At 44.8% G+C, this 19,139-nt stretch overlaps 1 protein-coding gene across 1 annotated transcript; it reads left to right on the forward strand.

Moving 5' to 3' along the window:
* The first annotated feature begins 881 nt into the window (after positions 1-881).
* LOC136515754 (uncharacterized) lies at positions 882-1,505 on the forward strand. Its single transcript, XM_066509258.1, has one exon. The coding sequence runs from the start codon at positions 882-884 to the stop codon at positions 1,503-1,505; it is 624 nt and encodes a 207-aa protein (XP_066365355.1).
* Positions 1,506-19,139: the final 17,634 nt, after the last annotated feature.

Below are 19,139 nucleotides of genomic sequence, written 5' to 3' on the forward strand. Positions count from 1 at the left end.
ATGGGGTAAGACCATGGCCATGCTCCACGAGGCTCGCAAGAAAGCCACCAAAAACAATCGCAAACTTGAATGAGGTCATGGAAAAGTTCATCAGATCAGACACTGTCTTCCATTCAAATATCGAAGCTTTGAAACCTCAAATGCACCCACCTCCAAGACCACCATAGCGCAACCAGTACCCTCGCAATTAACCAATCAATGTAAATATCATAGAGGCCATACCTCCGCAACGCCAAAGACAACAACCAAGCCCAAGATCTCAACAAACCCCCACCAACAGCTAAAACAACAATAGAGAACATACCCAAAGTAGACCCAACCCAAGAGATCCAGCGAAGCTATACTGCCATTTCTACGGACTAGCAAAAAGGCCACTCGACAAAACAATGCACATGTTTCGCAAAGGGAAAAGAATGTCAAGAGGCATAGCAAGCCGTAGCTTCAGGCCCACCTAAACCTGTTAACTACACAAGGAGACAGCCCACCCCAACAACCACCCCATACCAATACACCCCAATGAACTATGGCATCCCCTCACAACACCAGCACCCACAATATCAAACCTTCACAACCTACAACCCATCCTACCACCACTACAACACCTACAACAACCCTCAGTCATCATTCAACTACAACAATCATCCCAACAACCAGCCATACATGGTCACCCATCCCCCACCCCACCTCAAATGCAAAACCAGCATCTAGCCTTACCACCACTGCCACCACCAAACCAACCGCAACAACAAGTAAAACCAGAGCCCACGAGCCAACCCAACCAGACGACAATCAACAACCCAACCGCAACCTTCGGTGTGATACTTGCAATCACCGGAGGATCCAACGGGGATCATGGTGACAAGAGGCAACGCAAGGAGCACATGAGGCGGCTGCACCACCCCACTATCGAGGGGCCCCACAAGAACTCACAGTGGTCCCACATCCCAGTAACCTTCGACAACACAGATCTCAAACTGAAAGACTACCCTCACACCGATGCAATGGTCATCGAGACAAACCTGGCCAGTTGGGCAGTAACAAGGATCCTAGTCAACACTAGCAACTCTGTAGACATCCTATTCTCATCAACCTTCGACAACATGAAACTCGAAAGAAAACTTCTCCAACTGGCAGGCCGCCCGCTATACGGCTTTGGAGGCAAGCAGGTAAAGGCAATAGGAAACATAACACTTCCAGTAACCTTCAGAGACCAAAACAACAGCAGAACAGAACACATAACCTTTGACATGGTGGACATGTTGTACAACTACAATACAATCTTCGGCCGAGGGGTTACAAACATCTTCAGCGCAGCCCTCCACCCGGGCTATCTCTGCATGAAGCTGCTCTCTGCCAAAGGCATCATTGCCATATACGGCAATCAAGACCTCGCTAGAATAGTAGAAGAAACAGCTACCTTAGGTCAGAAAAATGTACAGAACCTCAACAAAGAAAAGCCAAAAGCTAAGGATCCTTCACACGATGAACTAGAACAGCAAACCTGAGCAAAGCCAACAGAAGAAACTAATAAAGTACCCTTGTTCGAAGGCAATAGCAACAGGCAAGTCATCATCTCCCTATGTTAGACGACAAAACTGAGGGTGAGCTCATCCATTTCCTATGCGATAACAATGATATATTCGCATGGTCCGTAGAAGACCTCTGAGGGGTGGATAGGTCCATCATTGAGCACATCCTTGATGTCGACAAAAATGACCCCCGATCAAGCAAAAGCTTCACAAAATGTCTAAAGAAAGAAAGCAGGTAGCCAAGGCAGAGGTCCAAAGATTGCTCTATGCGGGGGGTCATTCGACCGGTTAAATACCAAACTTGGCTATCAAATGTCATGCTAGTCAAAAACAAAAATGGCAAGTGGAGAATGTGCGTCGATTTCATGAGCCTAAATAAAGCCTACCCTAAGGATGATTTCCGCTGCCAAGAATAAGCATCCTCATCGATTCAGCAGCTAGTTGCGAGCGCTTGTCACTCCTGGACTACTTCTTAGGCTACCATCAAATTTGGTTGAACCAGGAAGACGAGGAAAAAACAAGCTTCATCACTCCTTTCAGAACGTACTGCTTCAAAAGAATGACAGAGGGGTTATGCAACATAGGGTCAACCTTTGCTCGCATGACAACAAAAGTATTCAAAGAGGACAAAGCAATCTCAGCCTATGTCGATGACATCGTTGTATAAAGCAAGATCAAACAAGACCACATTGAGGACCTCCGCAAAGCCTTCAACAACCTTCGTAACGTGGGGCTCAAATTGAATCTAGAGAAATGCATATTTGGCGTAAGCAAGGGAAAGCTACTTGGTTGCCTTGTCTCAGTAAGAGGAATCGAGGCCAATCCAGAGAAAATTAACGCAATCCGCAATATGGGACCCTGACCTCAAGAAAACTAGCACAGAGGCTCGTAGGAAGGCTGACAGCACTAAACAGATTCATTTCAAGGTTCGCGGAGCGAGGGCTCCCCTTCTTCAAAGTACTAAAAAACATAGATCCATTTAGCTGAGGACCCCAACAACAAAAGGCCTTTGATGATCTAAAGGTCTATCTGCACAACCTGACAACCCTCGCTAGCCCCCAACCCGGCAAATTGCTCCTTCCATATGTTACAGCCTCTCCACATGCTGTCAGTGTAGTACTAGTAAAAGAAAATCAAGAACATCAGAAGAAGAAGCTACCAGTGTATTACGTATCCAAAACCTTCGATGGAGCAAAAAAGTTCCATACAGAAATGGAGAAGGTAGCATACGCAGTCATCAAGGCCTCTAGAAAACTAAAGCACTATTTCCAGGCACACAAGATCATTATACCCTTGAGCTTCCCGCTTGACAACATCTTCAAAAACCCAGAAGCCATAGGTCAAATTGGAAAATGGGCCACCAAAATCAACGACTTCGTAATAGAGTTCGTCGGGAGAAACACAATCAAATCTCAAGCCCTCATAAACTTGTTGGCAAACTAGACCCCTGACACTCACAATACAATGAAAGTTACAGAAACAATATGGACAGTGCACACAGACAGAGCATGGGGATCAGTGGGAGCCAAAATAGTGGCAATCTTAACCTCGTCGTCCGGCATCAAACTCAGATACGCAGCGAGGCTAGAATTCCAATGCACAAACAACAGCGCAGAATATGAAGAAATCATACTAGTTTTATCAAAGCTCCGCGCACTTTCAGCAAGGTGAGCAATCATCAAAACCGACTCCCAGGTCATCTCTGGCCACATTGAGAAAAGCTTCAAAGCTAGAGATCCTAGGTTACAAAAGTACCTGCACATAGTCCATAAGATTGAGGGTTTCTTCCTAGGAATCACGACCAAACCAATCCCAAGCTCAGAGAATAGCGAGGCTAATGAACTACCAAAAGCCATAGCTCAAGGCATCACCTTACCCTCGGATGTTTTCTACAAGATCATCAGTCAACCCTCGATAGAATTAAACATAAAAGCACCAAAGCTCATCAACGCAATACATAGCGAAGATTGGAGAGCGCCCATAATGGCTTATCTCAAAGGATATCATGAACCAGAAACCAAAGAGGAAGAAAAAAGGATGCAGCAGAGGGCACGAGGGTACAGAATCATCACTAATGAGCTATACAAGGCCAGCGTAATAGCACCACTGCTCAAGTGTGTCACATCCAGTGAGGGAAAGCAACTATTAAACGAAATACATGAGGGTTCATGTGGTTCCCACAATGGACCCGGGGCTCTAGTGGGGAAAGTATTCAGACAAGGGTTCTATAGGCCAACAGCAATCAACAACGCAACCTCGCTAGTGCAGCATTATGAAGGTTGCCAACTCTCAGCAACACACTCAAATAGACCTAGGGCTCAAACCACCCTAATCTGCCCAATATGGCCTCTCCAGCGATGGGCAATGGACCTAGTTGGACCATTGCCAACAACTCCAGGAAACCTCCGCTATGCGGTGGTCACCGTCGAGTACTTCAGCAAATGGATAGAAGTAAAGCCACTGGCTACAATAACCTCGCAGACTATCAAAAGATTCTTCTGGCAACAAATGATATGCCGCTTCGGAGTGCCAAGAGAACTCACAGTAGACAACAGAACCCAATTTGATAGTGAAGTATTCAAAGAGTTATGTATGCAGATAGAAACAAAGCTGTGCTGCACCTCTGTAAGACACCCTCAATCCAACAGCCTCGTCGAAAGAGCGAACAGTATAATCCTCCAAGGCATCTCCAGAAGATTACATGGTAGACCCAAGGGAAAATGGGCAGAGGAGCTCACCTCAATCATATGGTCACACAATACCTCCGAGTCAAGGGCAACAAAATTCACCCCCTTCAAACTCCTCTTCGGTGAAGAACCTATCTTGCCAGAAGAAATTATTCACAAGTCCCCAAGAGTTACCTTCATAGAAGGCGAGACAAGCACTCAAGATGAAGAGCAGCTAACAAAAGACATCATAGAAGAACTCAGATGCCAAGCAGTCAACAACCTCCACATATATCAAGCCGAGACCACCTAATGGAGAAACAAGAAGTTCACCCTCACGAAATCAACTCCAGGGACATGGTCCTCATTAGAAAACAAAATGCCAAAATGACAGGCAAGCTTCAACCAAAATGGCTCGGCCCTTACTTGGCCACTCAAACAACTAGACCTAGAGCATATAATCTCCAAGACAGCGAGGGCAACAAGATTCTGCACACATGGAACATCAACGACCTTCGCAAGTATTACCCTTAGCGATGCCTTAGCGTGCGTTCGCACTATATAATTTTCCTTTTTCCATTCAAAGATGTAAAAAACTCAGCACTGCACTCTTTTTCCTTGCGAAGGGGCGCAAGGTTTTTTAATGAGGCAGTAGCTTTACCATTTAATGTAATATTCATTCCCCAAAACTACAACCCTCGCTGAAATGGGTGGCTCAAGAATGACCCACCCTCATCGCCATAAATCACAGGTAAATATTTGTACCGAACAAGGCCCCCTTGCTCAGCCCTCACTTGGTACAAAACATTCCTTAAACACCAGGGACTCACAAAAGCAAACCCCAACCACCCTTAAGATGAGGACGGATGCAGAGGTCAAAACAAGTGAGCACCCTCACAAAATGCCAGGGGCTCACAAAAGCAAACCCCACCCACCCTTAAGATGAGGACGGACATAGAGGTCAAAACAAGTGAGCACCCTCACAATACGCCAGGGGCTCACAAAAGCAAACCCCACTCGCCCTTAAGATGAGGATGGACGTGGAAGTCAAAACAAGTGAGCACCCTCATAATATGCCAGGGGCTCACAAAAGCAAACCCCACCCACCCTTAAGATGAGGACGGACGTGGAGGTCAAAACAAGTGAGCACCCCCGCAAAATGCCAGGGGCTCATAAAAGCAAACCCCACCTGTCCTTAAGACGGGGATGGACGCGGAGGTCAAAACAAGTGAGTACCCTCGCAAAACGCTAGGGGCTCACAAAAGCAAACCCCACCCGTCCTTAAGACGGGGACGAACATGTTTGTCAAAACAAGTGAGCACCCTCGCAAAAATGCCAGGGGATCACAACGCAAACCCCACACATCCCCAAGACAGAAGATGGACACAGTACCACCCATCCTTAAAACAAAAGGACAAAAATGAGGGTCAAAGCACGTGACTCGTAAAGCAAGACAACTCTATCTGAATGGCATTCTCGTATCATCGACTCAAAATACAACGACACAAAAACAAAAGGGGACCCACAAGAATACTAAATCAAACGTCAAAATTCAAAAAGAAGACCAGCCACTTCAAACAACGCATTCACTCCACACACCAACCTCACCAACAAAACAGCAATCTCCCATAAACCAGCCGCATTCACATCAAGAAATGAATCGACTGAGATTAAATGCTCCATCAAGGAACCACCCACCCAATCAACGTTAAAAATAAGCCACCAAACCAAAATCCAACAGCTGATTCACCCTATAAATATCACCCCAACCCACCCAATGGGTCAATCAGCAACCACAGCAACAACCACAATCCTCAACCTCCCCACACTCAAAAATGCCTTACAAAACTCCAAACCCTCGCAAGAAAAAAGCCACGCCTAAAAACCACTAGACCCCACCCTCGACAATTCAAACGAGGGTACCACAAGAACAAACGTAATGCTAGGGACAACTGGAACAATCTCATCCATAAGCCTAGTCAACGTAGTCCCAAAGCCTAGAGCACTCGAGGGATATCGCAAGAAAAAATGTAACATCCCCCCGAGTGCTCCCTCTCCACCAATCTCGAGCCCCGGAGTGAAGGGATCGCCAACACCTCCTACTGGAAGCCGGTGCACGCCAGCCGACACCTCCGCCCAACTACATGAGCCCCAACGATCGCATATATCTAGCAACCCTCAGGCGAAGGCTCAGCAGAGGAAACATCGACAAGGGCTTTGGCGCCGTCCACCAAAAGCTCAAGGGAAGGAGTTTCAATCCCCCCTGCTGCAAGTGGGCAATCAGCCACATGCTAAAGAAGCCTCGCTAAGAGCCAGAACATGAAGGTGCTCAAGAGAAACTCATGCTCAGAGCAAAGCAAAGCCTCATGGGGTCCAAGCTCCACAAGAAGGAAACTTATGACCCCCGCGACTTACTAAGCACCTCAAAAGTGAACTACTTCGGCCAGTTTCGTTGAGCACACCTAAAGGAAGAACTCAAAACAATCCATGTTTTACATCTAGAATCCAATAATGAGTACGAGCTTACAATACTTAGTCCATTTTATACAACAAGAGTTCATGGAAATTATTTATTACAATACTAGAGTTTAGAGTGCGATAATTAAACAGCGAAATGAAAATAAACATCTAGCAGAAATGATACAAGGATCCATCTGTGCCCACCAGAAGAATCCTCCACACAAGAGCTACACCTGCAATATAGGTAAAATAAACCCTGAGTACACAATGTACTCGCAAGACTTACCCGACTAGTGGGAATAGTTTCTCGACTCTCAAGGATATGATATGCAATATGGATTTGTTGTTTTCTTTTTGTTTACAGAAAGAGCATTACTAATAGTACATCCTTAGGGTCAAGTTTTATTAGCAGTCATGATTACTTCATTAGCTAACCATTCTATGTAAGCATCTGTTCTACTTTCAAGCAAGGGTAAAGCAATCAGAACCATTTCACCATCTTTCATCTTCCAGTTCTTACTATAGTGCTAGACCATAGCCAAGTCGTACCGTCTCAAGGAAATGGTGATTCATGAACCAATGTATCCCAGCTGAGTACCCCAAAACACATGCCCCGCTTGTGCCCTAGGCACAAGCAAGACTAACCCGTTCCACTCTTATCACGGGGTCTAGGTCCTCGTCCAAACTTGGACTCCAAGCCCCCACACTTGAGACCTAGTCTCAACATGGTGCTTAGACCTCCACCTTTCCCCGTCTCCAATCAGTCAGTCTGGAAAGAGCCGAAACCCACGACAAGAGCGTAACGAGCCTTCCCACTCCCATAAGCAAGTATGTGCTCAGGATAATAAGTCTATGATCTGACTACCATCCACAGCAACAGATAGTCCTTAATCGACACGAACAGGAAAAATAGTGTAACCAAGCTAAGCCCCATTGGCCGTGAGACACTCCTATTACACCCATCAATATCCATACCATATCCCTGTCTGGTCTCTATTTTATTTTCATCATTTTATTATGAGAGTAATAATAATAATCACCTATTATGAGTAACAGCAGGTTACTCACGGTACCAAAAACATAAGCATAGCAGCTACTCGAACCTACACTAGTAAGACTCTTAGGACATGTATATCTATGCATGTGGTTTCCATAAAATTCCTGTAATGTAAATGCACATAACATATATAAACAGTGATTATCAAAAATAAGGGGTTATGCACCGGGCTTGCCTTGGGCAGGCGTGGTGTCAGCTGAGTTAGTTAGTGGCAGCTCCAAGACCTCCTCCTACACGAGAATCTTCTCCTCATACTCCTCAATGATCTCCTTAAACTCGTGATCGCTGATGGTCATGATCTCCACCAACTTGTTCTCTACATGCATGCGATGATGATACAACAATTAGCATTTAGGCAACAGTAACTCTTAGACTAAGAATACGCATACTAAGCTACTAAGCTAGCTCTCATGACCAAGGTACTAAGCTAACAATCATCTTTACGAAGCAAAGTGTTGGGTTCAACTAACAAACACCTAGCTTTACAAATGAAGGATATATCTTTATTTCTATTGATGATTTAATGGATATTGAAACAAAGAGCATTTAACTACCCTAATGCTTAGTCTATTCTAAAGCCACAAAAATTATAGTGAGCACATAATAATACAATGAAGCTACTATAAAAATTTTAGGACTAAAGCTATCACCAATTTACCACAAAAATTCCTACAATAATTAACTTAATATTATTAAGCATCCTCAATTGATTGAATAGCCCCTAATGTCAACACATATAAACATGAATTAAATACACCAACAGATAGAGCACAATTTTAGAAACCTAAAAAAATTTGTTTCACAATTTTTTAACACCTACATGATTTTATATTAATTACCAAAGATCAGCTCAGAAATTAAATTAGAAAACTATTTCTAATTCCTTATGAAAACAAAAAATGAATCTCTCCTCGTGGCCCGCTGACCTTGCCCACGCAACGCAGGCCAGCCCATGACAGAGAGAGAACCCGCACGTGAGGCACTTTTGCGGCTAGCACCCTGGATTCTTCCCAAACTACACCAGAGTCCTATCACTATTCCTTTCACTCATAGCTACTCTCGCTTAACCCCTTGGAATTTTGAAATTTTCCCACGCACACCCCCCGGTGACCCCGCGCGTGGCAGCATGGTGACCGATGGCATGGAGAACCTACGCTAGCCACTAGAGGTCCACTCTGGCCCATCGGCCAGACCAACACTCATCTAGGGTTCCACTACCTACACTTAGCAGCGATGTGGGGCTGCAGGATGAGCTAGAGATGGCTACGGCGGCACGTGGCCAGCCGCAATGGTGGCACAGCCACCTCGACAAACTAGAGCTACTATGGTCCCAACCAGCTACCATGAGAGCATCAAGGGACTACCATAAGCCAAGCCACAGTGAGGGTTGGAGCGGAGAGCGACAGAGGGAGGCTGGCTGCATGCGGTCGAACCGTGCAATGGCGTACTGTAGTGGCACGGTCGCATCAGTGGTGGAGTAGAGGCGGTAGCGACTGGACTAGGGTGTGTAGGGCTAAGAGGAGAGCAAGGCGAATGTAGTGGCGCAAGTAATTGGGTTCGGGTGGAGGAATGGAGGTCTGCCCTCGGTCATGGCCGAGGCACGGCCTTAACTTGGCTAGGGCGTCATCATGGCTATGCGGGGTCGGGCAGCAAGAAGATGGGAGGGCGAAGGTGTAGACGAGCAGATTTGAGTAGAGGTGAGCGCTCTCTGGATCACACGTGGGCATGGCTCGACAGTGGCAAAGAGATGAGAAACAAAGAGAGGGTGGTGGGGTATGGCTGGTGGCTTGGCATGTGTGTGCCTTGGCTTGATGTGATTGGCATGACCGTGGAGACCCACGTCTAGGCACTAGCAGGCAGGCGTGCGCGTTCACGACCGGCGTGGCCCGCGCACCACAGTGCCATCAATGGCATTGCGACGGCAAGCACGGCCACATGCGCGCGGCATCCAACTAGGCTAGAGGCGTAGCGCAAGGATGACGCAACGACAGCGGCAGTGGCTGCGTTGTGATGCACAATGGGTTGGCAGCGCGACAGCGTGCGGTATAAGGGTAGCACCGCATGGCCACACGAGCAGTGGCGGTGGCCCCACACTGCAGTGCCCCTGATGGACCAGACGGCCGGCAAGGCTAGCAAAGTAGGGACAACACATGGGCGCACTCCAAACACACCAACACGATGACATCATGCCCCTGAGGCACGATGACTGCACCCACTCGAGGAAATAGGCCGAGGACATGTTGTGCATGGTTTTTAAAGCTCCCACCATGACTAAACTGCTGCTACAAAACCTAAATGGTCTTAGCTACACTCAAGATGGTATATGAGACTACCAAATCAAGATATAACACTACACCACCCCTTAACCCAATCTCTCAAAATAATTTGCTAAATATAGCAATGTCTAGCTGTTGACAGACTTGGAAATTTTTCTAAGTTTTTGAGCTGAACTTGATTTCAATTTGCAATTTCTAGGCTAGTAGAAATATTAGTTAGTAATATCATTTTTCAACAACAAGTATTTCACTGTCATCTACAAAGTTCATATTTCAAACTTTATTTAAGTGTCACATGTGTGTTCTATAGTGTTTTTGTTCAATAAAAATTGGTTTACAACCCTACTTGTTAATTGTATGAGTTATGGAGTAACTTTTTGTTTAACACTTTTATTGATAATTGCAATGCTTCATCTATGCACTCCCTCACATGCACTAACACATAAATATGATGCTCATGACGTGTCTTAGTAAATGATTTAGGGTGTAACACCGAGGGTGTTACAACTCTCCCCCCTTAAACAAAATCTCATCCAGAGATTTCATGTGAGTGCCTAGTGTAGGAAAAGGGTAAGAGTAAGCTTTTAACTTAAACTATTACCTCGGCACACCAGGGAAAAGATGGGGATAATGCTCCAGAATACAACTCTCCTATTCCCAAGTTGCTTCATCTTCTGAATGGTTTTGCCACTGGACTTTACAAAATTTCATCACTTTGTTTCTAGTAACTCTCTCTTTTTTATCCAAGATTTTGATAGGATGTTCAATATAAGAAAGATCAGGTTGGAGAGGGAGTCCTTCAATTTCCACCACTTCCTCAGGAACTCATAAACACTTCTTTCATTGGAACACATGAAAGGCATTATGTATTGCTGATAAAATATACGGAAGTTGGAGACGATAAGCAACTGAACCACAACGCTCCAAAATCTTATGAGGTCCAACATAACAAGGAGCTAACTTTCCATGGACTCCGAACCGATGCACACCTCTCATCGGGGATACCATTAGGTACACATGGTCACTAACTTCAAACAACAAGGGTCTTCTTCGCTTGTCTGCATAAGTTTGCTGATGATTCTAAGCTACCTTCAAATGACTCTAAATAACACTAACTTGCTCTCGAGCTTCTTTGATAAAATCAAGTCCAAAATAACCACGATCACCCACTTCAACCCAGTTAAGAGGTGTTCTACATTTCTTGCCATACAGGGCCTCAAAAGGTGCCATATGAATGCTTTCTTGATAGCTATTGTTATAAGAAAACTCAGCTAGAGTCAAGCATCTGCCCCACTTTTTTGGAAAAAGAGATGACACAAGCTCTCAACATATGCTCAAGTACCTGATTGATTCTTTCTGTCTGATTGTCAGTTTGTAGATGATAAGCTGAACTTCTAAGACGAGTACCAAGGCATTTTTGGAGTTGCTCCTAGAAACAAAAGACAAAGACTGACCTTCTATCGGAAACAATGGTAAGAGGAACTCCATGTAGAGTCACAACTCGATCAAAATACAACTTGGCATACTTCTTGGTTGAATACCTTGTATCCACTAGGAGGAAATGAGCGGACTTGGTAAGGCGATCCATAATAACCCAAATAGAGTCATACCCCTTTACCGTGTGGGGGCAAACCCACAACAAAGTCCATGGACATATCCTCCCATTTCCAAATAGGGATAGGCAAGGGCTATAGAAATCCAGGTGTACGCATATGGTCCACCTTAACCCTTCCACAATTGTCACATTATGAGATGTATTTGGTAATATCCTGTTTCATATTTGGCCACCAATACAAGTGACGCAAAATATGATATATCTTGTTACTTCCTAGATGAATGGATAATTTGGAGTTGTGAGCTTCATCCAAAAATTTCCTCCTAAGTTCATCGCTTGAGGGAACCACCAATCGGTTCTTGAACTTCACTACACCTTGATCATCAACACTAAAATGAGGACCATGCCCTTCGGCAATTAACTTCTTGATATGTGGAATTTTCGAAGCATCTTGCCTTTGCTCTATAATAATTTGCTCAAGTAAATCCAAGACGAGCAATACGGGCTAACACCTCAGAATGGTTGAGAGACAAAGATACTTCTTCAACTTGATGCGACTTCTGACTTAAGGCATCAGCCACCACATTAGCTTTTCTAGGGTGATAAAGAACTTCTAAGTTATAATCTTTGATTAACTCAAGCCACCTCTGTTGCCTCATATTCAACTTGGATTGAGTGAAAATATATTTGAGGCTCTTATGATCCGTAAAATGTGTACTTTATTTCCCAACAGGTAATGTCTCCAAATTTTTAGAGTGTGCACCACTGCAGCCAACTCTAAATCATGGGTGGGATAATTCAACTCTTGCCTTTTCAGCTGATGTGAAGCATAAGCGATCACACGTCCGCCTTGCATAAGCACACATCCTAGTCCCATCCTAGAGACATCATAATACACATCAAACGCCCTATCAATATCTGGTTGCACAAGAACAGGAGCAGAGGTAAGAAACTTCTTCAGGGCTTGGAAAGCTTCTTCATAAGCCGGACTCCATACAAACTTGACATCCTTCTGGAGCAACTTGGTCATCGATTGAGCTATTTTAAAGAACTTAGGGATGAAGCACCAATAATAACAAGCAAGACCAAGGAACTGATGAATCTAATGCACTGACTTTGGAGATTTCCAATTTAACACATCCTACACCTTGCCAGGATCCATAGAGATGCCTTCAGGTGTTAGGACATGTCCCAAAAACTACACTCGATCCAACCAAAACTCACACTTGCTAAATTTGGCATATAGCTTGTGTTCCCTTAACTGAGTCAGTATTATCCGAAGATGTTGTGCATGCTCTTCATTGTTCTTGGAGTATATCAAAATATCATCAATGAACACCACTACAAACTTGTCCAACTTCAGCATAAAGACTGAGCTCATGAGGTACATGAAGAATGTAGGAGCATTGGTGAGGCCAAAAGACATGGCTAGGTATTCATAAAGCCCATACCTAGTAGAGAAAGTTGTCTTTGGTATATCTTGTGGCCGGATCTTAATTTGGTGATACCTAGAATGAAGATCAATCTTTGAAAACACTTTTGCGCCAGCCAACTGATCAAACAAAGTATCAATACAAGGTAAATGATACTTGTTCTTAATGGTTACTGCATTGAGAGGGTGATAATCCACACACATCCGAAGAGTGTCATCCTTCTTCTTCACAAAAATAGCTGGACAACCCCATGGTGAAGAACTAGGATGGATGAATCCCTTCTCCAACAATTCCTCTAGCTACTTCTTCATTTCTACTAGTTCCTTTAGAGCCATGCAGTAGGGACATCGTGAGATAGGAGCAGTACCAGGTTCTAACTCAATTACAAACTCAACCTCCTGATCTGGTGGTAACTCAGGTAGATCCCCGAGGAAGACATCCGAAAACTCACAAACCATAGGAATAGCAGCAAGATCAGTAGAAGCTTCAGTATGAGCAATAACTGGTAGGGTGGAAACTGAAGACATAAGTAGAGACATTCTATCCTCAGAAGAAGGAAGCTTCAACTCAACAACTCTCTGCCTAAGGTTCAGGACTACCCCATAATTTCTCAACCAATTCATTCCCAAAATTATATCTATGCCTTGCCTAGGCAACAACATGAACTGGAGATGATAAGAGTGAGTTGCTAGCACTAGTCTCACTGTGTTCGTCCGAGTGTTAACACACAACTGTGCACCCGGAGTTCTGATTCTATATGCAATAGGAATAGCCATAGTAGACATATTGTGCCTTTGTGCAAACCCTATACTCATGAATGAATGTGGTGCACTGGAATCAAATAACACATATGCTAGGTGGGAATCAATGGTGAACATACCAGCCATCATGGGCTCTCCCTGTGGAATCTCCTTAGCATCAGTGAAGTTAACATGTTCTGAGCAGCTCACGGGCACCTTCTTTCTGATGATAGTCCTTTTAACCAAACGAGAGTTGGCTGAAGACTACGAAGACTGAGTAGACTGGTTCTAGGGGCACTCACAAGCACAGTGGTCTTCTATAACACCCTCGGTGTTACACCCTAAATCATTTACTAAAACATGTCTTGAGATCATGTTTATGTGTTAGTGCATGTGATAAAGTGTGTCGATCAATTTCTTGTAACCTAAAATGACTAATAAAAATGTTAAATGAAAGATTGAATCAATAGCTCATGTATAGCAAGTAGGGTTTAAAAACAATTTTTATTAAGCAAAAATACTATAGAACATATATGTGATACTTAAATAAAGTTTGAAGTACAAACTTTATAGATGACAGTGAAATACTTGCTGTCAAAAAATAATATTACTAGCTAATATTTATACTAGCCTAGAAATTGCAAATTGAAATCAAGTTCAGCTCAAAACTTAGAAAAAATTGCAAGTTTGTCAACAACTAGACATTGCTATGTTTAGCAAATTATTTTGAGAGATTGGGTTAAGGGGTGGTGTAGTGTTATCGCTCGATTTGGTAGTCTCATATGACATCTTGAGTATAGTGAAGGTGGTTAAGGTCTAGAAGCAACCGTTTAGTTTTTAAAGGCGCTTTAAAATTCGTGCATGACACAGTTTTGGGCTGGTTGGCCGCATGGGCGCGGTCACCATGCTCGGGCGTTCGACGTCGCCATGCTGGCTGTCCAACGCACACGCGCGCTATGGTGTGTGGCCAACCATGGCTGCTCTAGCCTAGCTGTGGCCTGGCCACCGCTGGCCCCTAGCGCGCGAAGCTGCTGCTGTTGCTTATGTAGTCGGGTCGTGCTGCCGCAGGCCACACCGCGCTGCTGCACTGCGACTTGCCCTGCGTCATGCCACAGCCGCTGCCAGTGCCATCACCTCGCCATCATGTTCGTGCCTTCCTCTGCATCTCTACACCACTGTTGGCCTAGTGCGATGCCACCTCTACCGAACGCACGTGGTCGGGCTCGTCGTTGCCTTGTCATTAATGGCACTGCGGCGCGTGGGCCATGCTGGTCGCGAATGTGCACACCTGTCTACTAGTGCCTACATGTGGGCCTCCACAATCATGTCGACCATGTCCCACCAAGCCAAGGATGAGCCGAGCCCACCTGCCATGCCCCATCTCTCTCTTTTTCTCTCTTTCTCCCTTTGCTGCCGTCGTCGAGCCACACCATCAAATTACCTTGCGAACGATCACCTCCATTCAATTCAGTGCATCCATGGGTTCAACATCATGTCCTCTCCTAGCCTGACCCTACCCAATGTTGAACCATGCATGGCCAAGCTCCAATTTGGAGTTTTGCTCATCGTCGTGTCGATAAGGCCGTGTCCGGCCGTGGACGAGGGATCCCTCCTGAACCAATTCACTTGCACCACCAGCTTTGCCTCGCCTCCCTCTCCACCTTGCGCACATCAGCATAACTGCTACCGCCTCCCATCATCGCTGACACGACCATGCCACCGTGGTGTGCCGCCACATAGCTCGGTCGCACGTGGCCAACCTTCCTGCATCTTCCTCCACCCCAACCATCACCTTGGCCTGGTCCATGGTAGCCTCCTGATGCTCACGCGCTAATCAATTAGGCCTGTAGCTACCCTAGCTCACCGGAATAGTGGCACCGCCATTGCGGTGGCTATGTGCCTCTACAGCCTTCCCTAGCCAGCCATGTCACCCTGCACCATCGCTTAGCATAGCCGCTTGGGTCAGAGTGGTGATCGACCCATTAGGTGGGCCCACATAGGTCCCAGGTGGCTGACGTAAGCGCCCAGTGTCGCCGCTCGCCATGCCGCCGTGCACTGTGTTGCCAGGGGTTGCACGTGGGGAAATTCTAGGAAAGCCAGGGGGTTAAGAAGGTTTGAGAGAGAGGAAATAGCGTTAGGACTTAGTTGTAATTCGGAAGAAGTGTGAGGTCTCTTTTGAAAAATCGCCAGCGCGAGTGAGATTCCCCCGCCGTTGGCCATCTAGCGCTGCAGGCCGACCTCGCATGGGCCGCACCATGGGCAATATGGATTTGTTGTTTTCTTTTTGTTTGTGGAAAGAACATTACTAATAGTACGTCCTTAGGGTCAAGTTTTATTAGCAGACATGATTACTTCATTAGCTAACCATTCTAGGTAAGCCCATCTTCTACTTTCAAGCAAGGGTTAAGCAGTTAGAACCATTTCACTATCTTTCATCTTTCAGTTCTTACTACAGTGCTAGACCATAGCCAAGTCATATCGTCTCATAGAAACGATGATTCACGAACCAATGTATCCTAGTTGGGTACCCTGAAATAAACGCCCTGCTTGCGCCCCAGACACAAGCAAGACTAACCCATTCCACTCCTGTCACGGGGTTCAGGTCCCCATCCAAACTTGGACTCCAAGCCCCCGCACTTGAGACCCGGTCTCAACATGGTGCTTAGACCTCCACCTTTCCCCACCTCCAATCAGTCGGTCTGGAAAGAGCCAAAACCCACGACAAGAGCATAACGAGCCTTCCCGCTTTCATAAGCAAGTATGTGCTCAGGATAATAAGTTTGTGACCTGACTACCATCCACAGCAATGGATGGTCCTTAATCGATACGAACAGGAAAAATAGTGTAACCAAGCTAAGCCCTATTGGCCACAGGACACTCCTGTTACACCCACTAATATCCATACCATATCCCTATTCGGTCTCTATTTTCTTTTCATCATTTTATTATGAGAGTAATAATAATGATCACCTATTATGAGTAACGGCAGGTTACTCACGCTACCAAAAATCTAAGCATAGCAGCTACTCAAACCTGCACTAGTAAGACTCTTAGGACAAGTATATCTATGCATGTGGTTTCCATAAAATTCTTGTAACGTAAATGCACATAACATATATATACAGTGATTATAAAAAAATAAGGCGTTATGCATCGGAGCTTGCCTTGGGTAGGCGCGGTGTTAGCTGAGTCAGTTAGTGGTGGCTCCAAGACCTCCTCCTGCACAAGAATCTCCTCCTCATACTCCTCGATGATCTCCTTGAACTCGTGATCATCGGTGGTCATGATTGTCGCAGAACCGACCAATTTATAAGAGCACAAGTACAAAAACAATCGCCAAAATGATCAAATTCTCGCACTTGAGCCCATATAAACCTGGTAGTCAACTGAAACCACGAAGGATTTTAAACCAACTTGCATACAACCAAGATCATAGTAATTCAACATAACACATCACATGTTACAACATTTCAAAAACAGTTTGTAGATAGATTACAACACCTCAGAGTCATAGTTATTACAAACCAAGTCTTGTAAAGTAGCAGAAGCAAATAGTTCAACTCACACACACGAGTTCAAATACAAGTACTAGCTTGCTAATCACATCCCACAAAAGCATTCGAATAAGATAACTAGATATCATGCCCGTGATCTAGTCTTCATCACCCGCAGGGTGGAGACAATACTTACAGAAGCTCTGATAAAGAAGGTCATCTGCAACAAGAGGGAATAAACCCTGAGTACGAGAATGTACTCAGCTAGACTTACCCATCGAAAACCAAAAATAATTAACACCAAGGATCATGCATAGCTTAATTTAGTGGATCTAGCTGACACTTTCTTTTTGCGGAAAAGCATAAGTAATAATGATCAACTCTTAACATGAGCTAGCAGTGACTTTTAGCCATTAACATGTCATCTATATTAGCACCTATACTAAGCAATCACTTGAGTAAGATGCAAACATTATTAACCATAGCAGGTATAAATCGTGGCAACATTATCATCATCATCATCCATTTAACCATATCGTTAAATTAATTGAATCTACGTTGCCGTAGCTCAGTCAAGTTCTCACTATCCGGGAGAGATGGTGATTCGAATCGATTCCTATCCAGCTAGAGGGGTATTCCTAAACACAAACCCTGCTCCCCCCATCAGGGTCGCAATCAAGTCACCTTTGGCACAATTCAAGAGTCACGAGTCCGAACAGATCGGCATTCTCAGAGAACCACTCTACCAAGGGTGATCGGGACTCTAACCCACCTTGGGCTTATGCCAATGGCTCTCCGCATATCCTTACTACCTCCAAAATGTGTGCCACTACTCGCATTCCCGGCCTAAGTCGGGCTACTAGGCTTCGTGGTTAGAACAACTTATCTGGCTAGCTAAGTGTTAGGCTGCGTTCAATATGACATGAGGACATATAGCGTATCGGTCCTTAAACGACACAGACGGAGTCACTATGTCCAACCCTACACAAGACTCCGCTCGGTCTTCATTCATTATTAACATGGTTCTTTTCCACGATAGCAAATATAGCCAACCGTGATCCACCTCATCCTAAAGCTTGCAGGTGACAGGAAATCACCCGACTTCTACCGCACTATGTATGGCTAAGCATTTAACCCGTTCCTAAACTTAAATAGGATTCAAGTGCGATATATGGACAAGGATAGATATATAATGCAACAATTGGTTCCAATCAATTCCTATACTTAATGCATCATCAACAATAAAAGATACTCAATATATTTGTAAAAACATGAGAGACTTAGAATGCTCTGGGGCTTGCCTTTTAGGAAAGAGGATGGGTGGTGGTCAGGGTACTCGGGCAACTCCTCCTCGGCGGCTGCTTTGTCGATTGCCTGAACCTCGGGCTCCTCCTGGCTCGCTCCCTCGAACTCCAGAAGCGTCACTCCCTCTGGCACACCTATTGCATGTATGCGCAAGATAAATATCATGAATGCACATGAATGAAGTTAGGAATGCTCGGGGAATGCACATGTTTACTGTAGTCCGTATTTTCTGACTTAAGCTCTATTCAAATCACTTTAACTTACCAAGTTTATACAACCTAATGTACAATTGCTCATCTTCAGTTAAGGACCTAGAACCTGCACCTAAGCATGTTCTCAAGTTAGGCTAGCACCTAAACAATCAACAAGAACATTGCAACAAAGCATACACACAAACATTCGTATTTCAGCAAAACAGGAACTATACAGTGGTACAGTAAACTGATCATAACCAGGGATCCACAAATCAAAATGATAGGCAACAAGACAATTTGGAAAGCTTAAGAAATTTCCTACAATTCATTTTCAGACCTCAAGACATGATTCTAAACTTTACTAGGTCGAATTTATAGAACCACATAATCAGGTCCAACAAGATAGAGAGCAAGCAAAACTGTGATTCAA

Source organism: Miscanthus floridulus, chromosome 17, assembly GCF_019320115.1.
Source record: "Miscanthus floridulus cultivar M001 chromosome 17, ASM1932011v1, whole genome shotgun sequence".
NCBI lineage: Eukaryota > Viridiplantae > Streptophyta > Magnoliopsida > Poales > Poaceae > Miscanthus > Miscanthus floridulus.

What these genes read in the sequence shown, in the direction of transcription:
- LOC136515754 (XM_066509258.1), top strand. Translation starts at nt 882, where the DNA reads ATGAGGCGGCTGCACCACCCCACTATCGAGGGGCCCCACAAGAACTCA.